The 16,616-nt window shown below is 34.6% G+C and overlaps 1 protein-coding gene across 1 annotated transcript in view; it reads right to left on the reverse strand.

Moving 5' to 3' along the window:
* The window catches only part of Psmd14 (proteasome 26S subunit, non-ATPase 14), an 82,290-nt gene that overhangs the window by 9,879 nt on the left and 55,795 nt on the right, over window positions 1-16,616 (reverse strand). Inside the window, exons 8-10 of the mRNA XM_090342748.1 lie at window positions 13,462-13,569; window positions 8,360-8,434; window positions 4,863-4,988 (exon numbers count right to left, since the gene is read on the reverse strand). Coding sequence (XP_090198874.1) covers window positions 4,863-4,988; window positions 8,360-8,434; window positions 13,462-13,569 — 309 coding nt within the window. The remainder of the gene's footprint in view (window positions 1-4,862; window positions 4,989-8,359; window positions 8,435-13,461; window positions 13,570-16,616) is intronic.

The raw sequence follows: 16,616 nt of genomic DNA on the forward strand, positions 1-16,616 counted from the left end.
GGTTTTTGTCTCCATTTCCCCTTACCCCCCTCCTAACCATCTTGTTTTCCATTCTTCCTTTTCCTATTTCAATAAACAAACAAACGTATATACAATACACCAGGTAACAAAGTCAGATACAGTAACAATATGAGATTAACCAAAGCAAAAAAGAGAATATTTTTGTTATTAAAATGTGCTTTGACAATATTTTCTACCTACAGACTAATTTATAAATATGTAATAAATATTATCAAAATCTAAAAACTAGCAAACGCATCTTGGCATGAATAAATAAGGAGACTGGAATAATCAGGGCTGTGGGTACAATACAGTAATTAGAAAAAATCACACGAGTAACTAATCAAAATTTCTGTGTGGAATTCAGTCATGAAATTGAAAATTTCAAACATTAGGATTTAATTATTTTCTAACCTTTTTTTTTTACATTTAGAACCTGACTGGTACCTAACAGTTATTACCTCAGTTTAAACACCAACCAGTAACAAAGAAAAGGAGATTACAAAAAATATGGTAGTATCTCAATAATAAAAAATAAAATGAAAAAAAAATGGTAGTATGGACCTTTCATTTTCAAATGTTACTATAAAAAAATCCACCATATTTTTCAATCATACAGGGAATTACATTCCTAAATTTGGATTCTTTCATATCACAGCTTACACATTGTTTTCATTTTTAAACCAAATTTACAAGTTTCTGAGCACTACAGAGATATTCTAAAACTGTAAAATAGGAAAAACTCTGTGGACGGGCAGCAGTAACCATAAATAGGTTATTTCCTGGCAGTAGTACCAATACAAATTTACTTAAATATGTAATGACACAGTGAAATAAACTCCATTCCTACAGTCTGTTACCAGTAACTTGTTATAACTTCATAAAATACAAAATTAAATGACAAGAAAATCTCAACAGCATGACATTTACTAGAAAGATAAATAATTTACCTATAATCTTGTGCCAGAAGGAATTCCCTGTTGAAATATATAAACTAGGGCATGCTCCTCAAAACCAAACCTACTAGAATTTAGTTTTTATGAGCCTATTAACTATATCAAAGCTTAATTCTCTCAAAAGACTTGTTATTGTACCTGACAAATCTTATAACTGTCCCTGGGCTTTATAATATACACATCCATGACATATATAAAAATGTCATATATTGTTATAACATCACAATATATATATTCTATATTAGTGAATACCTAATTTATAGTATAATCCTAATTTATAGTATAATACATATTACATGTTATTATACATATACACGTGAGTTTGAAGTCTGGTCCTCCTACTTGCTAGGCAGGTACTCCAATCACTGAGCCAAGCCTCTAAGCCTTATTTTATGCTGGTAATTTTTGAGATTGGGGTATTAGTTCCTGCTTAGGGTTGTATGTGAGCCTTATACCCTCTGTTAAGACTTCTCAGTAGCTCTTCTCAGTCTATCTCTTCACTGAGAATAGATCTCATAAATTTTCCTGTTAGGCTGGCATTGAACTATGATCTCAATCTCAGCCTCCCATATATCCAGCATACAGGCATGAGCCCTTGACCCCAGGCAACTTTCAGCAACATTAAAACAAAAAAATAAGTCACGGTTAATTTAAAAAGAAAAATATTACATCAATTTTAACTAGGGCATCAGAATCTTGTATTCAATTTTCCCTCCCTCTCCTCTCCTCTCCTCTCTCCTCTCCTCTCCTCTCCCCTCCCCTCTTCCCTCCCCTCCCCTCTCCCTTCCTCCCTTCCTTCCTTGCTTCCTTCCTTCTTTTTTGTGCCAGTCCTGAGGCTTAAACTCAAGGCCTGGGCACTCTCCCTGAGCTTCTTTTGCTCAAGGCTAGCACTGTATCACTTGAGCCAAAAAAGAAAAACAAAAACCAAACAAACAAAAACTCTACTTCAGCTTTTTGCAGGACAGTTTATTGGAGATAAAGAGTCTCATGGACTTTCCTGCCAGGGCTAGTATTGAATCATGAAAACCTCAGATCTTAGTTTCCTGAGTAGCTAGGATTAATGGTGTGAACCATGAGTGCCTGGCTAGTCTTACATTTTTAACTGCTTCTTTAAAACTTAACTCCTATTTCTACCTAAATTGGGCAAATTAATGGTACTCATGCATTTCGCATTACCTAGGCAGGAAATACTGAATTAATCTTTGATTCCATAACCAGTGTATTTGCCTGACAGCTTCATTCTCATTGCCATTACAGTAATTTAGACATTTAATACAAACTCTTCTTCAATACAATCTTCAATTTGAATTTCCTCAATTAGCATTCCTTCCATACTGTTGTAAAATTGGTTTCTACAAATACAACACATATGCTTCCAATAAAAAATAACACCTGATATTCCAACTTCTATTACTATATACTATACATTGTCTCTTTTTCCCTAACTCCTCCAACTACTTGGTAACCACAATTTTGTTCTCTCTACTTCTGTTTTCAGACTTCTTACATGTCACAGTATGTATATGTATGTGTGTATATATGTGTATATATATACACACATATACAGATGCATACATATACACATATGTGCGCACACATATATACACACGATACTGCATGTGTGCATACATGTAACTGAAATGCAGTAAAATGAATGTGTTACATGTAATAAACACAGTTTCAAATTTTTGTTTTTCTTTCCCCAGAGTCTAGGACTTGAACTTGGTATCTGATGCTTTTGCTCACTGGTTGGAGCTCCAGCACCCAAGCCACACTTCCAATTCCTCTGGATCATCACATATTTCTGTATAATCACCATACAAAAATGTACTTAAGAGGTCAAAACACAAACCCTATAGATATTTTTCTTTTTGCTGGTCCTGGGCCTGGGTGGTGTCTCTCAGTTCCTTTTGGTCAAGGCTGGCATTCTACCATCTGAGCCACAGCAGCACCACTCTGGCTCTGCCATGATGTAATTTGAGAAAAAAGTCTCAGACTTTCATGCATAGCTGGCGATCCTCAGATCTCAGCCTCCTGAGTAGCTAGAATTATAGGCATGAGCCACAGTGCCCAGCTTATTATAATTATAATTATTTTTTTGGCTTATGTTTACATCATATTTTAAATGACAAGTTTAACAAACAATTGTTCAAGGAGGGAATCTCTAATTACATTCTCTGGGACTTAGTCTTTAGAACTTAATCAAAATTAGGCTAACGGTTTGTATGTCATAGAAACATATCAGTTTATGAAATAAAACATTATGATTATAGTCATAGGTTTTTTTGTGTATATAGTTATGTTTGTATTATCATTACCATGTCCATAGCTTTGGGTATGCAGTTATTGAGTTCTCGCTCTTGTACTCTTTGGATTTAATAACCGCATATTAAGGATACCATGCGCCTTTTGTTCCTTAGGTCTTGACTTGTCTCACTCAGCATGATTCGCTCTAGATTCATCCACTTTATAATGATTTTTTAATGTAGATCTGGGTCTAAAAACTTGAGAACTATGTTACATGGGACCGAATGATGCTTCAATAATATATACTATAATTCCATTTCTGATTAAATATTGGAGTTACACTGCTGATGTTGAAGTATGCCTAGGATCACTAGAAGCTGGAAAGAGAAAGAAAGGTCATCTCCTACATACTTCAGAGGGAGCAAGGTCCTGCTAACATCTTAGTTTCAGCCTTTTAGCCTATGTGAGAAAATACATTTTTTGTTGTTTCAAGTCATTAGTTTATGGTAATTTATTATGGCAGCATTGGTTAATACAACATGGAAGGTAACATTTAGTAAAATCTCAAGGATTTTGTTTGGGGGCCTGGGTGCTGACCGTGGGCATCTTTTGGTTAAGGTTAGCCACTTTGACCAACAATTCCAATTCCAGTTTGGGAGTGATTAATTGGAGATCACAGTCTCACAGACTTTCCTACCCAGGCTGGCTTTGAACCATTATCCCTAGGGCTCAGCCTCCTGAGTAGCCAGGATTTCAGGCATGAGCCACAAGTGGCTGGTTTCTAGTATTCTCTTAATTTCAGATTTGTAAAAGAATATAAAATTTGGAAAAAATTAAAAATAACATTATGGAAATACATATTTTAGCATACAATAGATATTTTCAGGAGGCTTTACATAGTACAACTTTGTCCAAATATGGAGTAACTAGTCTCTTTGATTACTTTTTTTTTTTTTTTTTTTTGCCAGTGCTGGGCTTGAGCTCAGGGCCTGAGCACTATCCTTGGACTTTCTCATGGCTAGAGCTCTACCACTTGAGCCTTAGCACTACTTCAGGTCTTACTGCATGCAAGGCAAGCACTCTACCACTAGGCCAAACTCCCGGCCTCTCTTTTAGTATTTTTTTTTTACATTACCCTATTTACTTTTCCCATAGCACAATGCATTATGTTTACTTACGTTTCTTTCCTTTACAGAAAGTAAGTTCCTTGACTAATAAGGACTTACCCTTTCTTGCTTTTTACCATATACCTGGTGCCTGGCATAGGTTTTCAGTATTTACTACATGGAAATACGAAAGTCCATAAATTACATGTAGTAAATATTACATGCTATTGCTACTATCTACATCTTCTTCTCTTTCCTTTACAAGAAAATTTCTCTGAATTATGCAAAGATTTCAAATATGCAATTAATTATATGGTCAATACAAACTACATACAGCCTATGGGCTTGTCTATCTTAAGAGAACATACCACTTTCATTTATTTACATATTGTTGATGGTCACTTTTGCCCAATGGCAGTATGCAGGACATTTATGAAATTCGTTGACCTATAAAGCAAACATTTACTATCTAGTCTACAAAGCAGCCTTCTCTATTTTTAATTATAACACATTTTTTTGACATCTAACATACCCAGTCCAAAAATTGTTTTACCTTATTGTAATTCTTAGCTAATTCTAGCATCTCTTTTACCACTGATTCATTGTGTTTACAATGTTCACTGTAGTCCTGAAGTGTCAAACCTTCCATCCAGCTCTTCTTATGCAAATTTAGCAACATCTAAAAATATAAACAACAATTACTTTAGTAAGAAAATTCCCTTGATAAAAGGACATTACCCCACCACACAAAAAAACCTCACACCCCAAAACTGTTGGTATTAACAAATTTGACTTCAGTGTTTCAAATAAATCCTAATTAGAGATTTTTAAAATATGTAATCTCGGACTTGCTCCAATTCCATGGCCTTTGTTCCCTTTGCTGTCCTATCTAGAAAACTATTCTATTCTAATCTTTTGTATGACTTCTATACTATGGAAAAAGGCCCACCCTACATTATCTTAAGCAAAGATTTCATATCTCCCCATGTTTTTCTTTTTTGTGCTGATTCTAGGAAGGACTTGAACTCAGAGCTTGAGCACTGTTCCTGATTTTCTTTTCTTTTTTTTTTTTTGCTCAGGGCTAGTGCTTTACCACTTGAGCAAAGCTCTATTTCTAATTTGTTTGTTTTTTTTTGGGGGGGGGGGGACTTGCTTAACTGGAGATTAGAATCTATTGGACTTTTCTGTCCAGACTGGCTTTGAACTGCAATTCTAAGATCTCAGATGCCCGAGCAGCTAAGATTACAGTAAGACACCAGTGCCCGGGATTACTTGTGATTTTCATAATGTGTATGAACGCTTGAAATTTTTGTTTTCTTGTTTAATGTATTTCTCTCCTGCTAAAACAAAACCAAGAGAGCAGGGCTTTGTCTGTTAAGATCACCAGAGTCTATATTTTTCAAATAATATCTAAACAGACAATATAATGAGGAGTAGATTTATTCATGTTTTATACTAAACACAGGTCTGCTAATTTTCATATAGTCAGATTTTTGAATGTCAAGGAGGTAAAATGCTCCATTTATTAATTGATTTGGCCTCAATTTATGTACCTACAAATTGATCATCTCAAATTTTTCTTCAAATTTTTCATATTTTATCTACAATTTGAAAACATAAAACTTTCTATGTTGTCAAAATAAAAGGCAACAAAACTGGGGAGTAAATGACATAAAAATCCAGTTTATAGTCACACTGAAAACTGGGGTTGGATTCTGTTTTAGCAACCCTGACATCAAACATCTGAACTCAATATTTTTCACACTGGATTCATGTATATATATATGTATGTGTATGTATACACACAGGGAGCAGGGGTGGGAATCTTGCTATATAACCCAAGCTGGTCTGGAACTCAAGTGGCAAGATTACAGGCATGAACCATCATCTGTCAAGTCTGTATTTCTAAGGCAGTTTTTCTTAAAGTCTTATAACACAATCCCTTTTTCAATCAAGGACTATTACTGAAAAAAATCTGTTTAGTTTGTAAAAAAAGATGGAAAAAAATTAAGCAATTTCAAAAAAATGGTGACAACAGAAAGATTATTGGCTTGTTACCAGAATACTTTAATGTAGCATTTGCTTCACATCCATAACACCGTGGATTAAATCCCCAACTCGACAGACACCAAGAGAATAAGCGAATTTTAACTGGCATCACTTAACCAGGAGAATCTGAATATATAAATTGTATAGTTCAGTTTAGAAAACTACCCCATTTGTTCAGAAGTTTGCAGCTTTTATGGTACAAAGTTTATATTATGTTAGAAAACACTGTAAAGAGGGTGCATAAAAAGGCTTTAAAGCTTTTCAAGATAAAAGTTCCACCACTAGCCAGGTGACTGTAGCTCATGCCTATAATTCTAACTATTCAGGAAGCCAAGATCTAAAAATTGCTGTTCAAAGCTAGCCTGGGCAGGAAAGAACAGACTCATTTCTCCAATTAAATACCAAAAGGCTAGAAGTAGGGCTGTGGCTCAAGTGGTAGAGCTCTAGCATAAAGGTTCAGGGACAGGGCCCAGGCTCTAAATTCAAGCCAAAGATACTAACACATATTACACCAGCAATAAATAATCCTAAAATAGAAATAAAAGAATACACCAGGCATGGTGGCTCACATCTGTAATCCTAGCTACTCAAGGAGGTAGAGATCTGAGGATCTTGGCTCAAGGCCAGCCTGGGCATTAAAGAACATAAGACTCTTATCTCCAATTAACCACTAGAAAATCAGGCTCCAGGGGTAGGGTGGTAGCATTGAGTTGAAGAGCTCAGGAACAGCGCCAAGGCCCAGAGTTCAAGCCCCATGACAGACCAAAAAGGAAAAGAAGAAGAAGAAGAAAAAAAGACCAACTCTTTGGAGCCAGGAGTTTGGTGGTAGAGTGCTTGCCTAGCATGCATTAAGACCAGGATTTAATTCCTCAGTACAACATAGAAAAAGCAGGAAGTGGTACTGTGGCTCAAAGTGGTAGAGGACTAGCCTTGAGAAAGCCAAAGGACAGCAGTCAGACCCCGAGTTCAAGCCAGAACTGGCAAAACAAAACAAAACAAGAACAAAACATTTCTTTGGGGCTGCCTAGTGGTAGAGTGCTTGCCTAACATGCACAAAGACACAGGTTCGATTCCTCAGTACCACATACACAGAAAAAAAGCCAGAAATGGTGTTGTGGCTCAAGTGGTAAACTGAGCAAAGACAGTGCTCAGGCCCTAAGCTTAAGCCTAGTACTGGAGGGGGGGGGAGGGGAAGAATACAACCCTTATCAAGATGTTAGGTATTTATGAAAGATAATCAAATTCCAGCAGGTCAGGCACAGTGGCTCACACCTGTAATCCTAGTTACTCAGGAGGCTGAGATTGTGGTTCAAAGATAGCCCAGGCACTAAGGAATCTGAGACTCTAATTTCTAGTTAATCACTAAAAAATGGGAAGTGGGGCTGTGGCTCCAAAGGTAGGGCGTAGCCTTGAGCTGAAGAGCTCAGGAACAGTGCCCACACCCAGAGTTCAAGCCCCATAACTCTTTATTTTGAGTTTCCTTAAGTTACCACAATACAGCCAGGCACTGGTAACTTATTCTCATAATTCCAGTTACTCAAGAGTCTGAGATCAGAGAATTGTAGTTTAAAGCCAGTTCAAGTAGGAAAATCCTCGAAACTCTTATCTCCAGTTAACCACCAAAAGGAGTTGGGGTAGGGGGAAAGCTGAGACTCATGTGGTAGCTTGGTAGCACTGAACAAACCAAACAAACACAAAACCAACAAACAAAACTAAGGAACAGCCAGCCACCACACCACGAGATCAGATCAAACACCAGGAAGATACAGACGACAACTTAGAAAAAACATGAAAAATACTTTTACGAGAAACAAGAGGTCAAAAGTTCAAGGGAAAGAGTGACATTGTCCCAAATGAAAATGTACTCTTTTCCTGACTTACATAACTATAACCCTGAATCATCTTTATAATAAAATTTTAAAATTCAGATTTAAATAATATCAGCTAATAGTTTAAACAGTTTGAAAAAAATTATTTTCTACAATAAAAATTTAAACTTACCTTCTGTTCCAGTTCATTTTTCCGATAATTAATAGTGATGGAATAATAATGTCTATTTAATCCGTGAATTAATGCCTACATAATTGAAAAATAATAAAGTAATATTTTAATGTAGTAACATAAATGTTTGAAATTGTCGACATATTATATATAATACTTCCATCGTATTTTAAAGAGAACCTAAATTCAGATTAAAATTTTTTTTCTCAGCTATAAGTTTAAAGAAAGTCTAAAGTAATGAGAGACATTCTTTTTAAAACATGTTATACAGCCTGCCTAACAAATTCAACCATTTCAGCAGTCTTGCTCTGAGTCAGAAATCAGGTTCATCAAAATGTAAGTGTGATTTTCTGATTTTTAGGGAGTCCTATGGTATTTCATTTGAAAAGTTTAAAAACACTATAATAATGCATGCATTTCTTCACCACATTAATCTGGTGTTTCCTTTTTCTATACTCAGTTTTGAGTGGCCCAAATAATTGTGTTTAGACACACTTCCAAATTAACACTGCAAAGTTTACTCTACTTATCTAACACATATTCTTTCCCAGTGTCACATGAATCTCACTAACCAGAATTTCTTTCATTACACTCAATCTCCAAGACCAATCATAATGAAAACCAATGGTAATGACATGGCTTCATTAAAAAAAAAAAATCCTGGGTGTGTTGGAATTAATTCACAACTGCCCAAGTATCTATCATTAGCAACAGAGATGCACCTATGATTCAAAATAGCAGTCTGAGGAAGCTAAAAAGTGCAATCAGCCTAATAAGGTATGAACACACAGAACAACTTATGTTTGTTTGTTTTTTTTAATCAAGTATAAAAACCAGAAAGGGACTAGGGATTAACTGTTATGAATTCAGGGCAAAGCTAATCAACATAACTAAAGGAGTTTTATAGCATAGGTCTTAAGGCGCTACGACACAAAAAGAAGGTAAGGGAAGTGAACATTAATATGCACCTAACATCTCCTTTATACATCATATCTAATTCTCAAGACAGTCTCCAGTAGGCTGGTTCTACCTCTATTATTACAAAGAAAGTATCTAGCAAAATACAGAACCTGAACCTAGGTCATTCTGACTCCATTCTGATTCCACAGCCCAAGTTCTAATATGCTGTGTTACATATTACTACATTCTTTCTTGGATTAAGTCTATACATTTTAAGGATTTTCATGAAAAGAATTCATAGGATTTTTTTCTTTAAAGACTTATTAGCAAGTACGAAAGCATTTTAGATATGTACTGTGACAATCATTATATTTCTGATGTCTGCTATACAAATGAGCTATAAAATACCCTAGTTAACAGTGGCTGATAAAACAAGTTTAGTTATATACAAGCTGTCTTTTAATTTTACTAACTCACGTACTATGTACTCCTAATGCATTGATCATAGATCATAAACTGGCCAAGAGCTCTTCGGTCTCTTGAAGCAGGAGAACTATACTAGCTAGTTTACTTATCTTCAAACTCTATTAAATTATTCTTACATTCTTGATAGGTTTAAACATTACATTTAAGCCCCACAAAAAAAAGTCCGTAAAACATTACATTTAAACAGGTATGCTTAGATCCACAGATAAATTGGCTTGTCTTGAATTATTTTACATTACAGTGGGAAGAAAAAGTGATATCCATTAAATCATATTCTAAAATGAAGCTTTCTATATATGAACAGAAAGACTTTGAAAAGAAATAAAAAATATTTTGGGGCCTACTGGTAGAGTGCTTGTCTAGCATGCATGAAGCCCTGGGTTCGATTCCTCAGTACTACATACTAAGAAAAGGCAGGAAGTTGTGCTGTGGCTCAAGTGGTAGAGCAATGGCCTTGAGTAAGCTCAAGGACAGTGCCCAGGCCCTGAGTTCAAGCCCCAGGGCTGACAAAATAAATAAATAGAACAAATAATATTTTGGGGTTCCTCTAGAGTGGAGAACCAGGCTGCAGAAGGCAACAGTAGAGAAAGTTTATTAAATGCCCTATTGTATCTTTTTGAACCATAGCCATGTTGTATGGCAAAATTAATGTCTGAGGGGTGGGGGACAGTTCTGGGGTTTGACCTAAGGGCCTGGGTGCTCTCCTTGACTTTGGTTTTTGCTCAAGACTAGTGCCACAGCTCCTCAGATCTCAGCCTCCTGAGCAGCTAGGGTTATAGGTGTGAACCACTGGTGTCTGGCTCAAAATTACTTTACTAAACAATTAAAGCTCCAATTATTATTCAAAAAAACAAGAATTCATTGAATAACCTGAATGACTTCTGAGCCTCAGCTGCTTGGTGTACAAAATAGGTGAAATAGTTCCTACGCAATTACTTTAGTTGTCTGTATGTTTAATAATTATTGAAAACATTACTCTATCACATAATGCATCTGCACCGACTAAACTCAGAGGCTCAAGGCCCTAGCACAAGCATCTATACATCAATACTTACTTAATCTAAAATGCCATAAATAGTTTAAAATTTAGTTACTACCTATTCTCAATTCTAAACATTTGATATAACTGTCAAATGTTCCAAGTATACAATAACAACAAGTCTCACATATGAATATAGAACCCTACAGTACTGTTCAGGCATTATACTTTTCCCTGACAGGAATATTTAATTTTTAAATATAAAACATGGAAGTGAAAGAAAAATTTGTCTATTAGCACTTCAATAGTATCATTAGTGCTTCAAACAATAACATTTTCTAACAGCACCATGTTTCACTGTACAAATCTTAAGAAACATGGAAAGAAAAGAGGAAAAACCCATTCAGATGTAAAAAATAGTAACATCTTGTATAAATACATTGGCATTTTTTAAAAATTAAAAACAATTTGCTGCACATGGAGCTACTGGTTGTTACTGGACTTCTATCACTAGTATTTGAAAGATAGCTTAGGAGCAGATTCCCTCTTAAGGTCTAACTTTCCCTTCAAAAAAGGCATAGAGTATCTGAAAGACTTCTATAAGCTAGGAATCCGGCAAACATCTATGCTAAAAAGCTCTTGTGGGTACTACCATTCATTGCAGGCCCTTCTGCATTGCTTCTTTTCTAGCTTCTTAAAAAAAAAAAAAAAAAAAAAAAAAAAAAAAAAAAAGGTGTTCTGAGGTGTGGCTTGTTCTGACACTTTTTGGCTTGAGCTCATTTGTACAGTTTAGTATTGAAATTGTCTTAAAACTGTAAAGCACCCAGATAGATGTCATTCTGATGGGCGCTATATAAACTGTGAAATAAATATATTTACAGATTCTAATTGGAAGGCAAAACAAACTAAAATGACAGGAAAAATAATGATGCTATATCTGTTACACACACAGTCACTGAGCTTAGGTTTGGTACCTGCTTCGTAAGGTCCATTATAAGATATTATAAGGTTAAGACTGAACAGTAGGGAGTGGACTAATACAAAAACATATAGACTTTAATATCAATCACACTCAATTTTAAAATAAAAGAGCACTATTTTCATCTTTTTAAAAATTTTCAACAGGTGGCTGTTGATTTACAATTAGTAAAAACTTCTGGCAGAAATATATCATGCAGTAATCACAATGATTCTATATTGAGATGCTACTTAACCTTTTGCAAAAAAATAATGAAGCAGTATGGTGCTATGGGGGTTTTTAAGAAAGGTCATTATCACAGGCTAAACAGGTCCAATAATATATTCTCTTGGAACATACAAGTATAGGCTTGTCTGTGCCCAACTAAACCACAGGTAGTTATTTAATACTCATTACACTTTGCAGTTTTCTCTGAATATAAAAATACTTATTTCTAAAGCAACATATCACAATCCTTTGAAAATACATTTCATTTTAATGAAGATTTTTGGATAAGTGATTGCTGCAAGATTAAGTGTATAAAAATATAAAGTTATCAAAGTATAACCAAACTTAACCATAGTTAACAGTTAAAGCCACAATTCCCCAGAGAACCTTATGGCAAAGCAAAGGTTCAGAGGAAGAAAAGCAATAGCTACTATAATGTGTTTGTCTTGTGTGTTCTATTTAACCAAGCATGTTTATTTTTGTCCTATTAATTAATCTTTAGAGAAATAATTACTTACATAGGCTATGACACATTTAATATAATTTTTGTAGACAATGAAGGTTTGTATTAAAACAATGAGGCATGTGAATGACACCAAGAAAACATTAATCACTCAAGAGGATATTAAGTATTTAAACACTAATAATTGATAACATTGGTTAAATTAGATAAAATGAGATAAATTTCCTCAAAAGTAATTTATAGTTTATAGGGATTACCCTTAAGGAGCCTCTTAAAATTTGTTAGTTTTCCCATTATTTTCTCCTGTGAGAAATATCTATGAATTAATTAATGTTGACAGCCAATGTCCTTCACTTGAAGCTCCTTTACAATATTAACCACACAGAAATTCTCTTAAGATAAGGACTGTCCTATGCTCCTAAAAGGGTGTCCTCAAAATATAGTGGGAAAATCTAAAGACTACTAAGATTACTACTGACTTATAGAAAACTGACCTATAGGGGCATGGAGCGGGGTGTACTGATAGAATGTTCACCTAGCATGCATGAAGACCAGGTTTCCACATTTTTTTTTTCTTTTTGTAATTGGGATGAAGTTTTTGTTCTGCTGTTGAGGTTTGGTTTACACTCAATCCTTTAGCTCCCAAATAGCTAGGATTATAGCATAATTCTTTCTTTTTCTTTTTTACTGGTTGGTCAAGGCATGGATGGGTGCTGTCCCTGAGCTCTTTTTTTCCCCCAAGGCTAGCACTCTACCACTAGCACAGTGCCACTTCCTAAATTCTCTTTTAAAATGAACAAAAAATGTAAACAAAGTAAAATGCTAATAATCACACTGTGCATGTGTGTAGGGGGATACTTCAAACTCAATACAGTCATGTAGCTTTTTTCTACTCAAGGCTGCCACTCTACCATTCTATCCTGATCCCTACTTCTGTCTTTTTGCTGGTTAACTGGAGATAAGAGTCTCAGAGATTTATTTACCCAGCCTCCTGAATAGTAGGGTAACATGTTATGACCACAGTGCACAACCACAAGTATCAAGTTTTAAAATGTAACATAGAACGTTTAATAAAATCTAGCCATTACCTGGATAGATGGCTTATTTAAGTGACCCAGATTTGAAGTTGTTTGTCTTGGTTCATGTCCTAAGACCATCATATTAGCATTGATCAATCTGAAGGCATCAATAACAACCTGTAAAAACAAGGTGTCAAATCAATTCTTTTTAAGAAAAGAAGCAATAATGCCAAGTAACAGTGGACAAGGCATGATCAACTTGCATCTGTTTCTGGCCTCTTTCCAGAAAATCATTTAATTATAATATTAATAAAAAAGAATCTCCTGCTGATCGTGCCATCAGCACACCACCCTCTATCTTGTAATGTAAGGTGACACCAATTATTACAATTTTCATGATACAGTAAAGAAAAATACTATCTTTGCATCTTTATCATTAAAACACATCAATATTAAACTTACACCAAGCAGCCTTCATTGGTGTGCATGTTTGTCACCTAAATTTTATCTAGTCAAAATGAATGACAGAAAAACTAAAACTGAAAGTGAGCACAAGCTAGGGGACTACATTTAAAGCCCAGTCCTGTCACATCAATTATACCACCATAGTACTTGACATGACAACAAAATTATTGCCAGCAAGTCACTTGTCCATGTGTTCTCTACTAGTCGGATACCTTTTACTTCTTGTAACTATGAAAGATTTTATACCCTGTCTGATGATCTTAAACATATAAGCCACTGAGAAGCATAGGAGGCACAATATAAGAAAACCAAGGTCATTCAGGCTTTAAGCCAGAAAAAAACATGTACAATGACACAGCTACAAGTTTATAATAAAATAGTATCTTATTCTCTATACAGAAAAACTTCAGATTCTTACATGATAAAATATCTGCTGCCTTTATACATTAAGAAATTAAATTGGGAGGGGATTAGGGGAGGGAAATGGGGACAAAACATAAGAAAGGGGTGTCAATGTGTAAGAAGTAATGCACCTACTATCTGGCCAATGTAACAGAAACCCTTCTATATATTACCTCGATAATAAAAAAAAAAAAAGAAGACCCACACACATACTATTCATTATCCTTTTGCTAAGATGTTTGTGTGCCTTATCACAGAAAACAAAACAAAACAAAATAAAACTTGTTAAAGATTTTAACTACTAGAAAGTTTTAGGTAAAATCAAATAACTTCAAGACAGATTGCTTTTCATGTGAATTACTTCAAGACAGCTGCATCCATCAGAAATAATTTTACAGAAAGATAATATAGAATTTTTCAGGTTATCTACAAGTTCTTTCTGAAGTATGATCTAAGATTTGCCAACATCTTAACAGTTATTGTCAACTAGATATATTCTTTGTACAATTAAGAGCTTATTGAGATAGATGAAAAAAAATTTCGGGTTAAGTCAAATGAAATCTTACTAAAACTAAAAACCTGTTTTAAGAATTATTTTTTAATTTTTTAATTCTTTATAGTTGGGGTAATGTATAGAGGGGTTACAGTTACATTTGCCAGGTAGTAGATACATTACTTCTCACACATTGATACCCCTTCTCCTGTTTTTGTTCCCATTTCCCTCCCCTCTGTTTTAAGAATTTTTACATGCTATATGCCCCCCCAAAAACAACAAAGAAAAAAACCACTCTTCAAACAATACTTTCAAGAAATGCCCAAATATTATATTTATACAGAAAAGAATTAACTTACATTCCGAACATTACAGAAAAGCAATCTGAGATTTCTATACAAACCTACTGTTTTTCTTATAGTTCAAAATTTTCTAAGACTCCCCTTGACTCAAAATAAAAAACCAAACATCTTTAAAACATTAATATTTCAGTAGTTGAAAGAAACTCTCTTTTTTATGCTTTGATGGTTAGAAAAGTTATGATTTCAATAGATTGATGAACATATTAAACAAGTAATAATTTCAAATTGCTACCTACTCTGTTGTTATTGGCAAGTACTAAGGAGCAAAGTATCACTCTGGTCTAGTTATTTTATGGCTCCATTCTAAGATTTCAGTAAATTCATTTGTAGGGAAAAAAAAACACATGACACAACTGACATTTCAATATTATATCAAAATGAAATGCTTCCTTTCAAATCAAAGTACCAGACAGCTATTTTACATGTAAATCTCTTTTATTTCTGGGAAATAAGGTGAGTAGGTGTCAAACATTATAAAAAAGAAATACCAAGAAGGTACCATAGTCGTCTCTAACAAAAACTTGAAAATAAAAGTCATTAATTTTATTAAGAAATTAAGAGGAAAAATCAAGAAAACTGTCCAACTAATAAATTAAAGCCTATGTGAAATGACCCGTTTAAATTGACAATTTGTGAGTAGCAATGATAGCCAATGGGAATGACTTCACACTAAGATTAAAGGAATTTGCTGCCATCACTATAGTAACTGTCTTAAGGAAAGTAACATGTTCAACAACCTGCAGACCAAAATTAGACTTAACATGCAATAAAAATAAATAAATATGGCAATAGTCTACATTTGAATTTCTGTACAATTTTATAATTGCTTTTTCTGCTGTGAAAATAAGTAGGTTCCTCCTTTAGAGCAACCTATCAAAATAGACTCATTAATGTCCAGTGCACTAATGAGCAATGGGTGAAGAAGGTGTTAATTATGCCACAGTTAGATTCAAGAAAAAGCCCTAGTGAGAAGACGGAGGTGTTCATGAGCTGAAGATGCTTCCCCATGTTTGTGTATTTACAGCACGATGCAACAGAATGATAGCGAAGTGGTCACTCCATGGTTCAGATTATAAATCTTAGTAGTAATAAACTAAACAAAGAACCCAAAGAATTAAACCCAGAAAAAAGCAATCAATCCATTTTTGTAGGTACCTAAAGTTTCTAAGTAATTCCTTTTGAATTACATATCCATTATACCCATTCTATTTTGACTTGTATACCTCAAACTGTTTAACCAAAATTATATGCACAAAAAAGCATCTCCTTCACGTGTAATAACAGAAACCTCTAAGCTGAAATAGGAAGGATAATTGCTAGAATGTAATGCTATACTTGTAAAATTCCTTCCCATGCTAAAGTCCTAAAAACAACACTGAATTTACTCACCAGCCTGACCATTTAATTTTTGCTGGTACAAGTGCCTTGAGACTTTTCAGAGGTCACTGCAACAGTAGACAGCTTATAACAAAACCATTAGCAGTTTGGCTAGCTTAGGGAAA

This window comes from Megascapheus bottae, chromosome 12 (assembly GCF_031878675.1).
Source record: "Megascapheus bottae isolate mThoBot1 chromosome 12, mThoBot2.hap1, whole genome shotgun sequence".
Taxonomy (NCBI): domain Eukaryota; kingdom Metazoa; phylum Chordata; class Mammalia; order Rodentia; family Geomyidae; genus Megascapheus; species Megascapheus bottae.